The 15,198-nt window shown below is 38.7% G+C and overlaps 1 protein-coding gene across 1 annotated transcript in view; it reads right to left on the bottom strand.

Annotated features, from left to right (window-relative positions):
• Positions 1-15,198, bottom strand: part of LOC113012995 (piezo-type mechanosensitive ion channel component 2) — a 34,860-nt gene that overhangs the window by 9,228 nt on the left and 10,434 nt on the right. The window contains exons 13-36 of the mRNA XM_026153485.1: positions 14,705-14,971; positions 14,046-14,154; positions 13,725-13,846; positions 12,718-12,777; positions 11,583-11,731; positions 10,420-10,584; positions 9,690-9,731; positions 9,363-9,395; positions 9,064-9,176; positions 8,594-8,769; positions 8,230-8,406; positions 7,742-7,906; positions 7,215-7,415; positions 6,919-7,123; positions 6,647-6,748; positions 6,392-6,557; positions 3,161-3,404; positions 2,943-3,039; positions 2,207-2,366; positions 1,212-1,301; positions 1,014-1,096; positions 744-809; positions 384-496; positions 100-220 (exon numbers count right to left, since the gene is read on the bottom strand). Coding sequence (XP_026009270.1) covers positions 100-220; positions 384-496; positions 744-809; positions 1,014-1,096; positions 1,212-1,301; positions 2,207-2,366; positions 2,943-3,039; positions 3,161-3,404; positions 6,392-6,557; positions 6,647-6,748; positions 6,919-7,123; positions 7,215-7,415; positions 7,742-7,906; positions 8,230-8,406; positions 8,594-8,769; positions 9,064-9,176; positions 9,363-9,395; positions 9,690-9,731; positions 10,420-10,584; positions 11,583-11,731; positions 12,718-12,777; positions 13,725-13,846; positions 14,046-14,154; positions 14,705-14,971 — 3,226 coding nt within the window. The remainder of the gene's footprint in view (positions 1-99; positions 221-383; positions 497-743; positions 810-1,013; positions 1,097-1,211; positions 1,302-2,206; positions 2,367-2,942; positions 3,040-3,160; positions 3,405-6,391; positions 6,558-6,646; positions 6,749-6,918; positions 7,124-7,214; positions 7,416-7,741; positions 7,907-8,229; positions 8,407-8,593; positions 8,770-9,063; positions 9,177-9,362; positions 9,396-9,689; positions 9,732-10,419; positions 10,585-11,582; positions 11,732-12,717; positions 12,778-13,724; positions 13,847-14,045; positions 14,155-14,704; positions 14,972-15,198) is intronic.

Raw genomic sequence — 15,198 nt, 5'->3', positions numbered from 1 at the left:
TGTTTGTGATACAGCATGTCTTTATAGTTACAGTCCCCTTTACCATACATGTCTACTAGTAAGAGTAGCACTAGTAAACACAACATGATCCGTTCTCACCCTGCTGCCTCTGCAGCTCTCTCTTTGCTTTCTTCTTCTCTTCTTTCTTTATTTTTGTCTTCTCCTTCTTCAGGTCCTTCAAGGCCTTCTTTGAGCTCGTGACCCAGGCCTCATAGGCCAACTAGAATTAAAGACAAAGATGCACAGATCACCCACTGATCTTACAACATAGATTGTTTTTGCAGCTACAAAACTCAAAACGAACACTTTAAGGGGAAATTGTGAAATACTTTAACTGTATCTCCATTGCTTTTAGTTTTGGCTCAGATCATTCTGGCTCTAACCTGAAAAGCAGATTTCTTCTTTGGTGGTTGCTCTTCCTCTGTCTTCTCAGGAACTTCCTCTTCCTCCTCCTCACTGTCACTCTCAAACAGGTGGTAGCCACAATTGTTTTCCACTGTGTTAAACAAAACAGTGTCAAAACTACATGCACACACAGACATACCACTGGCATCTGATCTGCTCTAAAGAAGCAGGTCAGTGGCTAAAATCTGCTGCTGCATTTACTGTCAGGTTAAAAACATTTCTCTGATTAAATTGAAAAGAAGTGAAGCACACAACCTAATGATAGGAAACAGCATTGTCTTCACTCTTTCCTCTGCCAATACTCTCTTTCTTTCACACTGATTAAGGATCCTGCTCACCTCCAGGCTGAGAGACCCAGGGCTTCCACCATTTTCCTGCATCTCTCTTTGCCTTCTCGTCATCACCTGGAATTTACAGTTCGTTTTGTTTATGTGTTGATGATATTTACTGGCTTCCATAAAGTAAACACATCCATCACAGAGAAAAAGAACAAGCAGACTAAACCCCCTCCTCAAACATCCCTCACCATACTCTCTCTACTCTACTGTATGAATTTGGCCTGTTTTCCTTGCTAACATTAGAAACTGAAAAAGAGTCACTTGTGTTACCAGGTGTCACCTGCTCCTGATCAGCAAGAGGTTCTTCTGGTGGTGCAGGTCGACTCTTCTGTTTAGATTTGATCTTCTCCATCCTATAGGAAGAAGGCTGAAAGGTTAGTTTATAACTCGCTGCTTAGGAAGAGGGGAAGTGTGATGGTCTTTACTGTAAACCTGATCCATTAATGGTTTCAGTGTAAGTGTTCTTACTGTTTCTTCAGAGCCTCCACTGATTTCTTCTCCATCTCCAGTCGGGCTGCTACCTGTTTTTTCACTCTGGCCTCAAACAATTCAGCGCCCCTTCAAGGTCGAGATGGACAGGGACATTAACTGCTGTTTTAGCTTTTACTTTGTTTGTTTTTACATTAACAAGCTAAGTTTACATTGTGACTCTAAAGCAGGGGTGTCAAACATAAGGCCCAAAATGTGTGACAAAACTGGCCTGGCGCAGACTCCAGTGCGGTCCAATTATTACAGGACAGTCTGGGCAATGCTTTACACATTTTGTTTTACACATCATACAGATCTTGGCAACAGATTTCTTTCATTTAGTAGAGTAACACTTCTTAGTTATGCAGCAAAACTGAGACATACTGTTGAAACTGCTCTTTTTACTTATATTGAGATATTTCAGCAATTAAATGTGCAAATAAACTTCTGTATACAAACACAAAGAAAAGAAAGTTTCACTGGTCTGGCCCTCTCAGGATGAAAGTGGGTTGTATCTGACCCACCATGTAAAATGAGTTAGAGTAAGAGATTAGTGATGTCTTTTTACAGCTACTATGTTGTAAAAACAGAACAGAAAAAAACAGAAAAAATAAACTGTAGTTTGGTCATTCTAGCATAGCCTTGTAAGCCTTAGTAAATCCACAGCAACTCAAACAAACATGCCGAAATACATTTTCATGCAGTTAGGACCAAATCACGTTGTTCTTTCCAGGAAAATTACTGGAAATTATTATTAGGAATTCTGTGTAATGATTTATCCATGAAAGAGAGAGCTACCAAAAACCTCTCGTAAACAGCTTTCGCATGAATTCTTGTGTCTTTGGTTTTCTTTTATTTTTTAAGTGTTACACTCAATCTAGATTTATCCAACAAAACATATAAAACTTTCAAGTTTTCAAACCTCACTGACCTTATGTGTAAAGCTTTAAGACTACTGTATGTTATAGAGCTAAACCTGAAAATGAAGCACTGACCTAGAGGCCAATATCTTAGAAGACTTGAGGTCAGACACCACATAGAGGAAGTAGTAGCTGAGGAAGACCCTCCTTTGTGCCAAGAGGACAGTGAAACAGATCGCATCCCAGACGATGCCGGCTTCACCTGCAGGCAGCTCACATTCATCATCGGGATCAGCTGAAAGGCACACAGGGTAGGAGAAATATGTCTGAAGAATTTACAGCAGATTTTAACAAACTTTTACATGACAGAAAACATTTCTGCATCATGTGTTGTGTAGAATAATGACTTTGATTTTAATTTTAATGTATACCAATGGATATTTAATTCTGCATTTTATTTTGGCTAATTAAAATGATAATTTTAACCTTCCAAATAAAGTGCAACTATAAAAAAAAAAAAGTAAAATATAACACAGCTGTAAAAAAGTGTTGTAAAACATCTAAAAAATGTTGAATGTCAATATAAAAACTCTAATTTTCCATCATGTATTTCTGTTGTGTTTTTTTTTCTTTTTTTAATGATGCTTATAATTATTGTTTCAGCACTGTGACAATTTCAGTTTGTACTTCAGCAGGTCATGCACTGAGTTGCTGCAATGTGATTGGCTGATTAGATATTTGCATTCATGAGCAGTTTAACAGGAGTACCTAATAAAGTGGCTTTGAGTGTAAATATACCATCGGAAATTCTGGCACATTCTTTTCTCCCTAACACAAATCGTGACTAAATATCCTTGTTACAGACACTTACGGACATCATAACCTTTGATGGTGCAAAACATGCTAAATGCCTGAATTAGCCAGCAGCTGTTCTTCACCAGGCTGTCCAGGTAGGCACAAGAACCCAGCTGAAAGAAGGAAAAAGAGGCATTAATCAGTAATGCATGATTTTAAAAAAATAGCTGCATGTCTTGAATTATTCTGTACAATTGTACAACTTCTGAACTTCTTTATGGTATGGTCGCTTACAGACACCAGGTTCTTCATGGCGATCACAAAGCAGGTGTACCCAATGAGCCAGTCCCATAGCCGCAGGATGTATCTGACTGGCTGCATCAGCACACTGCCTCCAAACAGCATGAAGTAGAAACAGGCCACCAGGTAGCCGAGACAGAAGATGTTGATGCGTGTCGTGCCAGTGATGAAAATGAGACAAAGCACCAGCCAAAAGAAGTAGCTGAAAACAAACACCTTCACCATATCAAGATAGCACCTGAGGACAAAACAGAGACCACATCTTCAGTTTAAAAAGAAAGCAAATCATACTGCCAAATATTACAAAGCTAAACCATCGCTATAAAAAATATGTAAGCACTACAGTTAATCTAGTTTTGTATTTTCTATTAGTTTTTATTTTTAGACGCCACATAGAGGAGGGCATATTTTAGAGGCAGGATTTAGGAAAATCAGTACAGGCAATACAATAAAAACACAACATCCAGACTCCCAATAAACACATCCATGACTGCTTCATTAAGCAAATTGTGATAAAATCAAATTATCAATTATATTAAAATAATAAATATTAAAACTTTCACTATTTTTTTTATTTTAATTTGATTTCCAAGTTCACGAAATGTTTTAGTTAGTTTTGATATCTTTCAAGAGTCTAGTTTCTATTTTTATTTAAGTTAATAAAAAAAAACCCTTCTAATTCCAGCTTTTACTTTAGTTTTAGTAAACTATACTAAACCTTGGAAAGCACATATTTAAAACTCTTCAAGTAGTTTATTCCTTCTCTGTATTTACATTAAGATACAGCAAAAAAAATATTATTAAAGTGCACGTTATCCATATTTAATGTACAGGCTTATGATGTAATTGTCCAGGCTTATGGATTTAATTGAATGCATTTCTTACTTTTTCAAATGTTTGAGAGAATGTTTTTTAAATTTTGTAGAACAAGTAAATAAGAAAAGAAAATTAGATGAAAACTGTTAAAGATTTTAACAAAAGAATGAACTGAATAAACGGGTTTGTAGTTTAACAGTTAAAAACAATGTAATCTCTTCAACCACTTCCACGGAAAGCATTTTTCTCAGAGGTAGCGATTGTTTATCTTATAATGCACACAAAAACACTTAATGTCCAAGAACTCTAGACAATTAGAAACGTTTTAAAAGTATTTAGTGTTCTTTACAGCCTTTTTGAAGGAGCAATCTGTCTTTGCATAACTACGTTTCACCTTGCACTTCTACCATGAACTTTGCCACCTCTTCATCCCCTCTATCTAAACAACAGGCTCTGAAGTGCAGGCTGACACTTTGGAAACTCATAACCATTAACGTTTAGAGATTATGCTGTCTCATTTCAAGTTGTTTATACTTATCTATCCAGAGTGGTACAAAAATTTGACTGGGGAAATTAGAGATTTTGTATTCTATATTTTCAGGCTTTTCAGCTCACCAAGGAAACAAGGACATTTAATAGTAACTTACAAAATTAATGTAGTTTAGCATGGGAACACTACATGCCTAAACAGAGTTAGTTATAACACTAACACCTGCACTGCAGACAATAAGAAAGTATTCAGTGCAGTTGTAGTACAATGAATAAATGCATGGATGTGAACAGACAGGGGAGAATTCAATGATTTATGTTTTGTTTTCTGTTTATATGTTTAATAAAAATCATGAGCTCTTTACTAAATGTTGCTTCTGTCTGGAAGCGAGGCCTCAGATGCTCCCTGTGGTCATTGACATCACTCACGCACATCAACATAATGGAACATGATGTGGTGTTATTATGTGTAAACAAATAAGCAAGTTCTTTCTTTTATCAGTCATTAACCTGCTAGCTCCTTAGTACAAAGTCTGTCTGGTGAATTTACAGTAAGTCAAAATCAGGTTTCCTGCCTTCTGTGCACACTTTTCTGGCGGCTCCATAGAATCGAACTGAATCCAATCTTCCAGCATTGTCCAAAGTACATGTGTAATGACGGCTTTATTTCTTAAGTTGGCAGACGGGGCTTTAAAACGGTTTTCCCTCTGATTAGGCGATCAGTCGTCTGCGAATAGCCCAAAAGTTCATCAGAGAAATAAGTAGAGATATAAATAATAATTTTGTCGTCCCTAATATGTGTTGAAACAAAGGAGCCCGAGCCTCAAAATCATCGCTCATGTGGCTTGCTTGCAATTTTACAAATAGGGAATAATTAATTAATGAATCAATAATATAGGTGGCAGGGATGATTAGTTGGATTACAACAATCAGAGAAGAGGAGCAGGAAGAGTGTATGTGAGAGAACGGTGCAGAGCAAGGAGGACAATCATTTAGATTAAATCTGAACTTGTTCAAAGACTTCAATCTTACTTCATGTATTTTGTAGTCATCATAATCAGAAAATTCAGACTTCTACATACACGGCACTGAGTCCTGGGGGCAGCAGCATAAGCAGAGAAGCCCATACCTTCCTCTTTCAAGCCACCTCCTTCAGTTCATCCAGGGGAGCATCGAGGCATTTCCAGCCGAACTCAGAGAGATTATCTCCCCAGCGTGTCCTGGGTCTACCTTGGAGCCTGCTCACGGTAGGGGAAAACACCTCATCCAGGAGGCACCAAAAAGCATCCTTGTCAGATGCCTGAACCACCTCAGCTGGCTCCTTTCAATGTGGAGGAATGGCGGCTCTAATCTGAGCCCCTGAATGCCTAAAACCTATCACTAAGGGGCAGGCCAGCTTGTTTCCGCCACTTGTATCTGCAATCTTCTAAGCTGACAGGGAGTCGAATTTCTTGTATTTATTTTAATATAAAATTGTACATAAATTACTAATTCCAAATGTGTTTTCCACATGGAATTTTTTTGGTTTTGTCTGAGAATTTTCAGAAATATATTTTATGGACAGCAAGAAATCTGAAGACTGAAATAAAGCCCATTAACAAAAGTTCCTGGAAATGAGACACGCATAAATTAATAATCTAATTCAACCCTTTAATGCTCCTAAAATGACCACAGACCAGCGTGATGGGCTCCCAACTCTCCATATGCAGTTTAACCCACAATACAAAAAGCGGTTTGATGAGAGTGCTGGATTATGGAGTTCAGGCTATTTCCTGCTCCGATCAACACTAAATTTAGATTTGGAGGGTGAGTCATGTTAAAGATAAGAAGAAAATAAACTGAACAACAGAATTACACAGTGTCAGTATACTGATAACAGACATATCAACCCTACAACAATTAAGAATCACACATTCTGACCTGCAGTGAAGAAAGTTGTCAACAGGTATGAACTGGTTGAAGGAGCAAGGATCCAAACTGCGGCTGATCTCGACATTGTCCCCGGCCAGCAGTCGCACTGCAGCTCGGTTCTCCTCCTCAAATACGTGCCACTGCAGAGACGAGCAGAGCAGCAGGAGGTAGTCATCTGCAGACGGAAAAGGACAAAAATGGGAGACCCTAACCCAGAAGAGGAAAAGAAGATCAACAAAATAAGAACTTAGAAGATCAACTCACAGAATATGAATAAAGGATTGGGTCTCATGGCAAAGTCCGGCATGTAAAACCACTTAATCACATTAGAAGACAAAGGGTGAACAGCTGTTCTCCAGGGGTAATCTACCAAGCAAATGGAATAAAAGGCATAGCACAGATTATTTTCATTTATATATATTTATATTTCCTTTGAAGTGATTTAGGTGATTACATTTTTTATCTTAGAAACTTTTTTTATATTTTTTTCAAGACATGGAAGCAAAACTGCTACAAACTATTAGAAAGATCCTTACCAACACAGAAAGCAGGAGGGATGCCGATGCAGAGCAGATACTGCAGCACCATGAGGCCCGCTGTAAACGTGCAGTATTTAGACCACACTTCACCAATCGCCTTCCTGCGTCGCCGAGACAGGACGGCTAGCAAGGCGCAGGAATGGAGCAGGGCGTAGAAATCCATCCTCTGACCAATCACATTGACTGCAACGATTAAACTGATCTAAGAAGCAGTACAAGCATGGTAAGAAGTCAGAGATGTGCACTTTCAGTTAAAGAGAAACAGAATGAATACTGCAAGCCTGAAAAAGTACCTCGAGTCCAAATTTGTAGAAAAAGAAGTTGATGAAGTACTTGATGCATGGCAGGATGCCATGATCCAGGTGCTGCCTGGTGATGCCTTGGAAGATAATGCTGAAGGGTGGAGGCTTCAGGCTGTTATTGAGACGAAAGTAGAGCTGGTGGCGGTGGACAGTAGACTCGAACACCAGCAGACCCAGGACCATCAGATGGTTCTACCACAGTAAAAAAACAACAACCAATAATTACTTTAATGCTATAATAATAGTATGGATATCAAAGTATTATTTTCTCTAAACAAAACTACTGCTAAGTAACTGAAATCTAAATTTCTTAAAGATTTTTGCCCTAATGAAGTTTCATGACTAGTAAATGACTTTAAAAGATGCTCAATCATCCACGTAAGTAAATCTCCAAAAGTTGATTCTGTTCATCTGGACAACTTTAAAAGAGCTTTTAAAAGCAGGTGCACTCTTTTCTAAATGTTGGAAACACATCACAATTTTTTTAAGATACCAAACTTTGACATGTATCAGCTCACCCTGAGACAGGGGAGGATCCTGCCCTCACACTTGCGCAGTGCTCCACACCAGTAGACGGGGTCAACGGGCTCGATGTAGAGAATAGACCTCCTCAGCAACTCCACCATGTTTCCCTTCAGCTCTGCTCCATCATCCAGGCCCGAGCTGTTGGAGGGAAGTAAACCCTAGACAAGGTAGTCAGACTCATTATCAAAGCCTGTTTCTACCTCAGTATCAGAGATGACATCAGGACCATGTGACTGAAGTTTGTAATGTTTGTGCATAGTAGAAGAAATAGCATCCCACATAACTACAATCCTGAGTGACACAGTGGCAGTTACATTCACAAATTAACTTAACATGCATTAGCAGGTTTGACCAGAGAACCTTCTTGCTGTGAGGTGAGTATAACTGCACTACCACAGAATACAAGCGCAAAAAACCCCAATAACACAGAAACGAGCCACTTAATCCAACCTCCAGAGACTTATAATTACAGAAAACTCACAGCAGTGCAGTTAGAGGAGTAATCAAGAGGTTTGATGACTTTGAGCTGGTAAAACATCTTGCACACCACCATGACGCATGCCCACACAGCAGAGATGTTTGATGCTAAAGGTCGTAACCGTGGGAATGGGAGTGCAAATGCCCACAGAACCAGGAAAAGCAAGTTCATCAGTGAAACCTGTGCAAAATATATTAACATATTTATGTACAGAGAAGAAGAAGAGCTGGAGGTTAAATGTACCCTCATCAACATCAGCACTAAGTAAATCAATACTGTTGGACATATTTTTTTTGTTGCTGCTTTAATAACTTGTATTTACACACCTATAGAATTTATGCATGCATGATCAGAGCCAACATCCCACCTCTTGCAGCGATACCCAGATGATGCCAGACGACACAATTTTGAGGCTGTGGAGCTCCATCAGCCTCCAGCTCAGCTCCTGGAGCCTTCGAAACCCCGACAGACCCTGGATGAGCAGCAGGCTCGCCCGATCCACAATCACAATCCACTTGTCCTCACTGCTGCTGTGCACTGTTTCTAAGAAGAGGGGATGATACCAAGGGTAGGAAAGGGCATCAGACATAATTTGATCATTAACAATGGATTATATCAATGCTGCAGCCGCAGACAGTAACAGTACAATCTCAGTTATCTGAAGAGGAAACATCAGAACATGTGAATAGACTCCAAATGCTCTAAACTGAAAGAGTAATGTTTGCATGTGTTTGCATGTGTTAAAGGAAGCCAACGAGTTTCAGAGAGTAAAATTGAAAAAACAACAACAACCTGTGCCAGCTTGTTAATGAAAAACATTGTTGTTACAGATACTACCTTCTCCTGTCTCCTCCTCCTGCTCTTCTGCCCCTTTTTCTGAGGAGCTTTGCTGTCCAATGCTGGCCAGAGTCTCCTGACTTTTACCATTTCCCATCTGCTCCTTCACAAGCCTGACAACCACAATGAGGGTGTTCCATTTAACTAAAAAACTGCAGGAATTCAGTAACAAATCCATCGGCAGTTTTACAGGTTGTTATATATCCAAGTATACGTAGTAACTTTTCATCCAAACAAATTATGTTCCAAATTAATACAATACAGAATGAAGATAATAAAACAACAATGAAAAGTTTTACCGTTTCTGGAGCTTTTGAATGTTTTCTTTAATCCTGGGACAAAATGAGAATAATGACAATACTTGTAATATTTCAGTTACCTCAAAGCACAGCCAGAGACTATTTTATTATTGCCCGACTTTTAATATTTTTATGTAACTGAAACATAATGTAATGCTCTCACCACATAAAGAAAGTTCATTTTGATTCAAATGCAGATTTTATCCACAGGCAGTGAATAAGCCGTGTGAGATGCGGTCAAATGTGGTGGATCTTTGTACAAACAATCAAAGTATTTGAACTGCGAGTACAATTAAAAATTTATAATAGGATAATTGCTACACTTACGTGTCAGATATCTCATTGACTGAATTCATGAGCTCTTCCTCTCTGTACGAAGAAAAGGACAAACGAGACACATAGTATGTAGTATAGTCAGTAGGCAATCAAAACGTAAACATTTCATACGACTTATTAAAATTTCCCTTAACAAAAAACCTAAAAACTCCCCTTCAAAGTTGTTTTGTTGTGCATCTTCTGACTGTACCCAGTGATGCTACAATTTTAACATCCTCTTATGACGAGTAGCACTTGAGCAGCTGCGAATTCACCTTGAACCTCAAAATCTTGCAGAACACAATCATTAACTTCTGTGCCAAACTGACCTGACTTTTACATCAAGTATCATTCGTGGTAATGAGTTAGGTCTCTGGCTACAATTCAACAATGGCTCAGGTGTGCAGGAAGACAACCCTGAAGGGAAGAATTTAAATCTGTTAAGGTGTTTTCAAGGAGTCATAGAGCTTTTTTATTGCACCTCATACAAAAAAGCCACAAAAATTTTTATTTCATTTATCTAGAGAGGGGGAAACCTATAATTACTTTTAAAATATAATAAAAATAATGTATTTTTTATATTTTCTAAGTAGATTTATCCTATTTTGACATACATGACTGCCTCATTTCTTTAAGTTTCTTTTAATATAACGCACCACATGTTCTTGTTCATATCGATATCAAAGGACAGAATGTTTTTTCTGAGCAGGATCTTTCCCTCCATACATTCCTGCTGTCTCACCTTGAAGTCTCTCTGACAGGTACGTTGTCCAGGTCAGTGAGAGTCAGAAAGTCAAAGTTAAAATAATGAAGCTGGAGGATACAAGCCAAAAGGAACGTAGCAGGAAGCAGAATGCGTGCAAACAGCTCCACCGTGTCGTACCGTTCCAGACCCAGGTCACGAAGACTGGAGAATCACATGGGAGAAAAACACACAACCTTATAACAAACAGCCAAGTCTGCTACAAAGACAAATTAAACAGATATAAAGAAGCTTCTTGCTTCATATCAAAATGGCTCCTAACACTAACAAAAATAAATTAATGAGTAACAATTCACGACCTACCACGAGTATATAGTACAAGACAAAAGACTCGAGTCTACACCCCTCATTTCTTTATATTTGCTTTCTAGGAGTCAGGCCTTCTTGCAATGTTTTAAAGTGCTCTTGAGCAATAGTTCTCAGGGCTTTCTCAAGGTCTTTCAATGTTTTTCTTTGGACATTGCCTGCTTTTTCATTCATTTTTGGTCCACTCCTTGTACCTGACCATTTCAGAGGAAAGTTTTCTCTTTATTAAGCCACTGACGTAAGAATCATACAAACATAAAAAGGACCAAACTCAAGGTATAAACCAGTGTCGTGTCTACACATAACTATGGAAAAACTCAATCTATCCTTTTCTACATCAAGTGTTGGGTAGAGAATATGACAGTGACCAAAACCATCCAGGTTTTTTCTAACCAAAAACTCAGGATGATGGGTGAAGTACAGGCTCTGATCAAAACTAGTAATTGCGCCTTCAGCATGAGGGACAGCTCTCTGTGCCAGAGCCAACCTAAGGAGGGGCATCAAACAGGCCAAGGAGGCCTACAGGAAGAGGAAAGAGAACTTCCTCACAGACCAGCTGCCAGAAGGTGTGAAGAGGCATCCAAGCCCTCAACAACTACAAATGCCAGAGGCCCCCCCCCCCCCCCATAACCCCCGACAGCAGCCTCAAACCTATAGCCCTCACGTGTTTTGAGCGGATAGTGTTTCAGCACGTCAGAGACTGTCTTTCACTGTGTTTACATATGTGCTTGCACATGTTTCCATAAATTGCAGCATCTATTATCCCATTTACCTAACAAAATATAAAGAATCAAGAAGTTTCTAAAGACTTCTGCACAATACTGTATGAGACTCACCCTTCCTCTGACATCCCCATGATTTGTCTGAATAGCCCAGACACGCTTCTGAACTGGTACATGTAGATAGCTATCAACACCACCATGGAGTAACCAACAACCACTGCCCAGAACGTCTTCAGGAGTCGACGCCACACATCATAACGGATCTGAGAGAAAAAACACAGTTTATAATTTCTCCTGTAAGTCTTATAATTACCAATTAAATATCCATCCATCGATCCTCTTTCCCTTATCCTTTTCAGGGTAAGGGACGGATGGAGCCTATTCCAGCCACCATAGGGCGAGAGGCAGGGTACACCTTGGACAGGTTGCCAGTCTGTCCAGGGTGTACCTGGACAATAAATATATACATATATATATATATATTTAATATATAAAAATTAAACAAAATAGTTCAGAACAGCCAAATTAGATCTTCATTAAAAATGACAGTGTTGCATTTATCCTTCGAATCGCCTTGGTATGTAAAACACCGGGCGTTGCTGATGTTGTCTAAATAGACATGTCATGTCCAAAGCCATTAGGCCTTCCTGTAAGTGCCTACCATCTTTCTAAAAGGTCAGCAGAAACATAATATGGGCAAGAAAAAACAGTAAAACTGGAGCAAAAAAAGTGGCTGTGTATGTGCTTATTAGTCATAATCAATACTTTTAACTGGAAAAGAGTATGGATGAAGAGTAAACAGTCTGCCTTTGTGAGCTTTTCTACATTTTATGGAAGATCTACACCCACTCCGAACATTTTTACGCACAAACAACAACTGAATGGTTCACTGATGTTAGTTTAGGAGTCAACACATTATAGTGTAAGATGAACCTAAAATATATTGGCTTTATGTGTTCTACAACAACATTTTAACTATAAAAGTGGATTAACTTTCCACTTAGTGACCCATTTCAAAATCATAGATAGATAGATAGATAGATAGATAGATAGATAGATAGATAGATAGATAGATAGATAGATAGATAGATAGATAGATAGATAGATAGATAGATAGATAGATAGATAGATAGATAGATAGATAGATAGATAGATAGATAGATAGATAGATAGATATTTTGTGAGCTGAGTAACTATACTCTGATATAAGTCTACTTTAAGTTAGAGGACAGAAAACTAAGTTACTAACCTGGTAAAGAACAACACAGAAGAGGAAGAGGACAATGTAGAGGATTTTGTATACGACCACCTGAATGAGTGAAACATGATACAATGAATGAAACAATAGTATTTACTTATTATTTGCACGGCTCAGAAACAATTCAGACTGAGATTATAGAAACAGACGGATCCAATGACGTGTGGGACTATGGGAAGGAGCATTTTCATCTTCTTTTTCGTAAATAAGGTTTTACTAGCAGAAGACAAAACACATGCTGATATTCAACAGTACTGAAGAAGGAAATACATGTGAAAAAACAACAACAAGAATAACAATAAAACTACTTTTAAACCTATTACTTCTAATACTACTACTAATCATAATAATATTCGTTTTTGACCATACAGAGGCTCCTAAAGATCAGTTTGAAAATATTTTTGGAAAACTCTTTTTGCAATACATTTTTGTTTGCATTATATCCGACTTATAGAGAAAGGCTCTGCTTTATAATGATACAGTATGGTGCATTTTCAGTGCATTCAAGGACGAGGTGAGAGTGCATTGATGTTCGGGGAAGTCGGAGGAGTTGCAGTTACAAAGGTGACTGGAAGCGCTGGTTCCGCTCCCTCACTGACCACAGACAGACTCTCTGTGACTATGTCTGCAGATTAAGATTGTGCAGCCTTTACTGAAAGCCGCTGTAACAACATCTTCATTTTTACAGGATGTAACTGGGACTTCATCTCACAACTCTGTTAGATGAGCATTACTAAAGCTGCTGTACGTTGCCGTATGTAGCACCATGGGCTGAAACAGTAGCAAGATGAGTTCTTACAATAACCATGTTAGCCAGAGTGCTCACAGCCAGTACCTGGTGAGCACTGGGCACTACATGTAATGAGAATGCAAAAAACATATTGAGAAGCAAAGCAAAAAATAGTTGTTAAAAAACTTCTTCCTGTGATATTTAGGGCCTCTGTTAGTAAAAATCTGCCTTAGCCAATGCTACGATGTTTAAGTCTGTCATTAGATACCTTTCCAGAGAAGCTGACCACAAAGAACATAGAGCAGCAGAAGAGGATCCAGTACTTCACCAGAAACCCCTTTACACCTGAGATCAGTTTCGCTACCAGAGGAGATGGCTGATTTTCCTCCGCTGGCAAGGTGCAAAACAAGGAGGCAGAAACACAGTGAGAAAGAGAAGGAGGTAAGGGAGGGCATTACAGAGACAGCTTGATGATTAAACTTGTCTTGTTGATGTCAGGATGATTTTCATTAGTGCCCAGGTAGGAGTTACATTACTCCAACATCTTCTGACATATAATCTCGAGAAAATCAATGAAAAGATAAATTACATGGCACGACTTTGACTTCATCCAGAGATTCTGCCTTCATGCTCTGCCCCTCCTGTCTCTCCTTCAGCTGCTGACGAAACATCAACCAAAAGCTGAAGGTGTAGAAGACCTGCAGTGAAAATAGTTTATCATAAACACATCATAAATATTAAGCTGAAGCAGACCTGTGTTGGGAACAAAAAATTATTTTAAAAAAATCTGTCAAAAGTTTTCAAAGTACACTAGTCTGTGAATACTGTTGGAAAATTCTTGTTTAAGAAAGATTTAAACTGAATTCAGTGACTTCAGACTGTCTGGTTAAAAAAACACAAATTTCCTTATGGTAATAAACTTTAGATGGAATACATGAACACACTGATAAATAAATGTCAGGAAGAAAAAGTGAATTAGAGTTATATTAGATAATAAATGTGTACAAAAAAAAAGCCAAACTACTATACAATAGTAATTTTTACTAAGTACATAAGGTTACTGTATACAGTAAGGCTCGTGTTTCTTAAATGACTGAACGGTAACACACACAAAAAACAATATAACCTACAAGCTAAGGTAGGTCTAAATACAGCTTTATTGTTTTTAATGGAAGCGAGAACCACAGAAGGAAATTACAATAGTTTATCAGGTCCATTCCTGCTCCTTATTACCCTGTCATGGCTAACCTTTGCTCCCAGGTGGACACAGGGTGCAGGGTGATAGCTGTTCAGGTCAAAGTCCACTATGACCGCCGGGGGCAGACCCGGGTACAACTCGGCCCGGCTCAGCCGGAGCCCGCTCAAGAAGCCCAGCACCACCAGCACGGTGCCATAGATGGCGAGGAAAGGGGCGGACATCATGGCATACCGCCTTCTGTCTCTCATCATCCAAATTACACAGGACCACACAAGCATGGCGAAAGTCAGCCAGTTGTTGTAGGTGATACTCCAAATCTGTATGCAGTGGATATCATAACAAAAACAACTTTTTTAGCCGCTTAGGGTGAGTTAGCTAATATTGTTAATGTTGTGAATAATAGTTATAGTTAACTTCATAACGACATAATGAGCCTGCTATTAACTATGCAAAGTTGCTTGCTAATCTTTACTCACCCAAATATGGCTGCTTTAGCTTCAACTGGTCAGATGTTAATTAGTCAATTTGTGATAAAACTCGTACG

Source organism: Astatotilapia calliptera, chromosome 20 (assembly GCF_900246225.1).
Source record: "Astatotilapia calliptera chromosome 20, fAstCal1.2, whole genome shotgun sequence".
Lineage (NCBI taxonomy): Eukaryota > Metazoa > Chordata > Actinopteri > Cichliformes > Cichlidae > Astatotilapia > Astatotilapia calliptera.
Note: the sequence above shows the minus strand (reverse complement) of the source record. Positions and strands in the feature narration are given on the sequence as shown.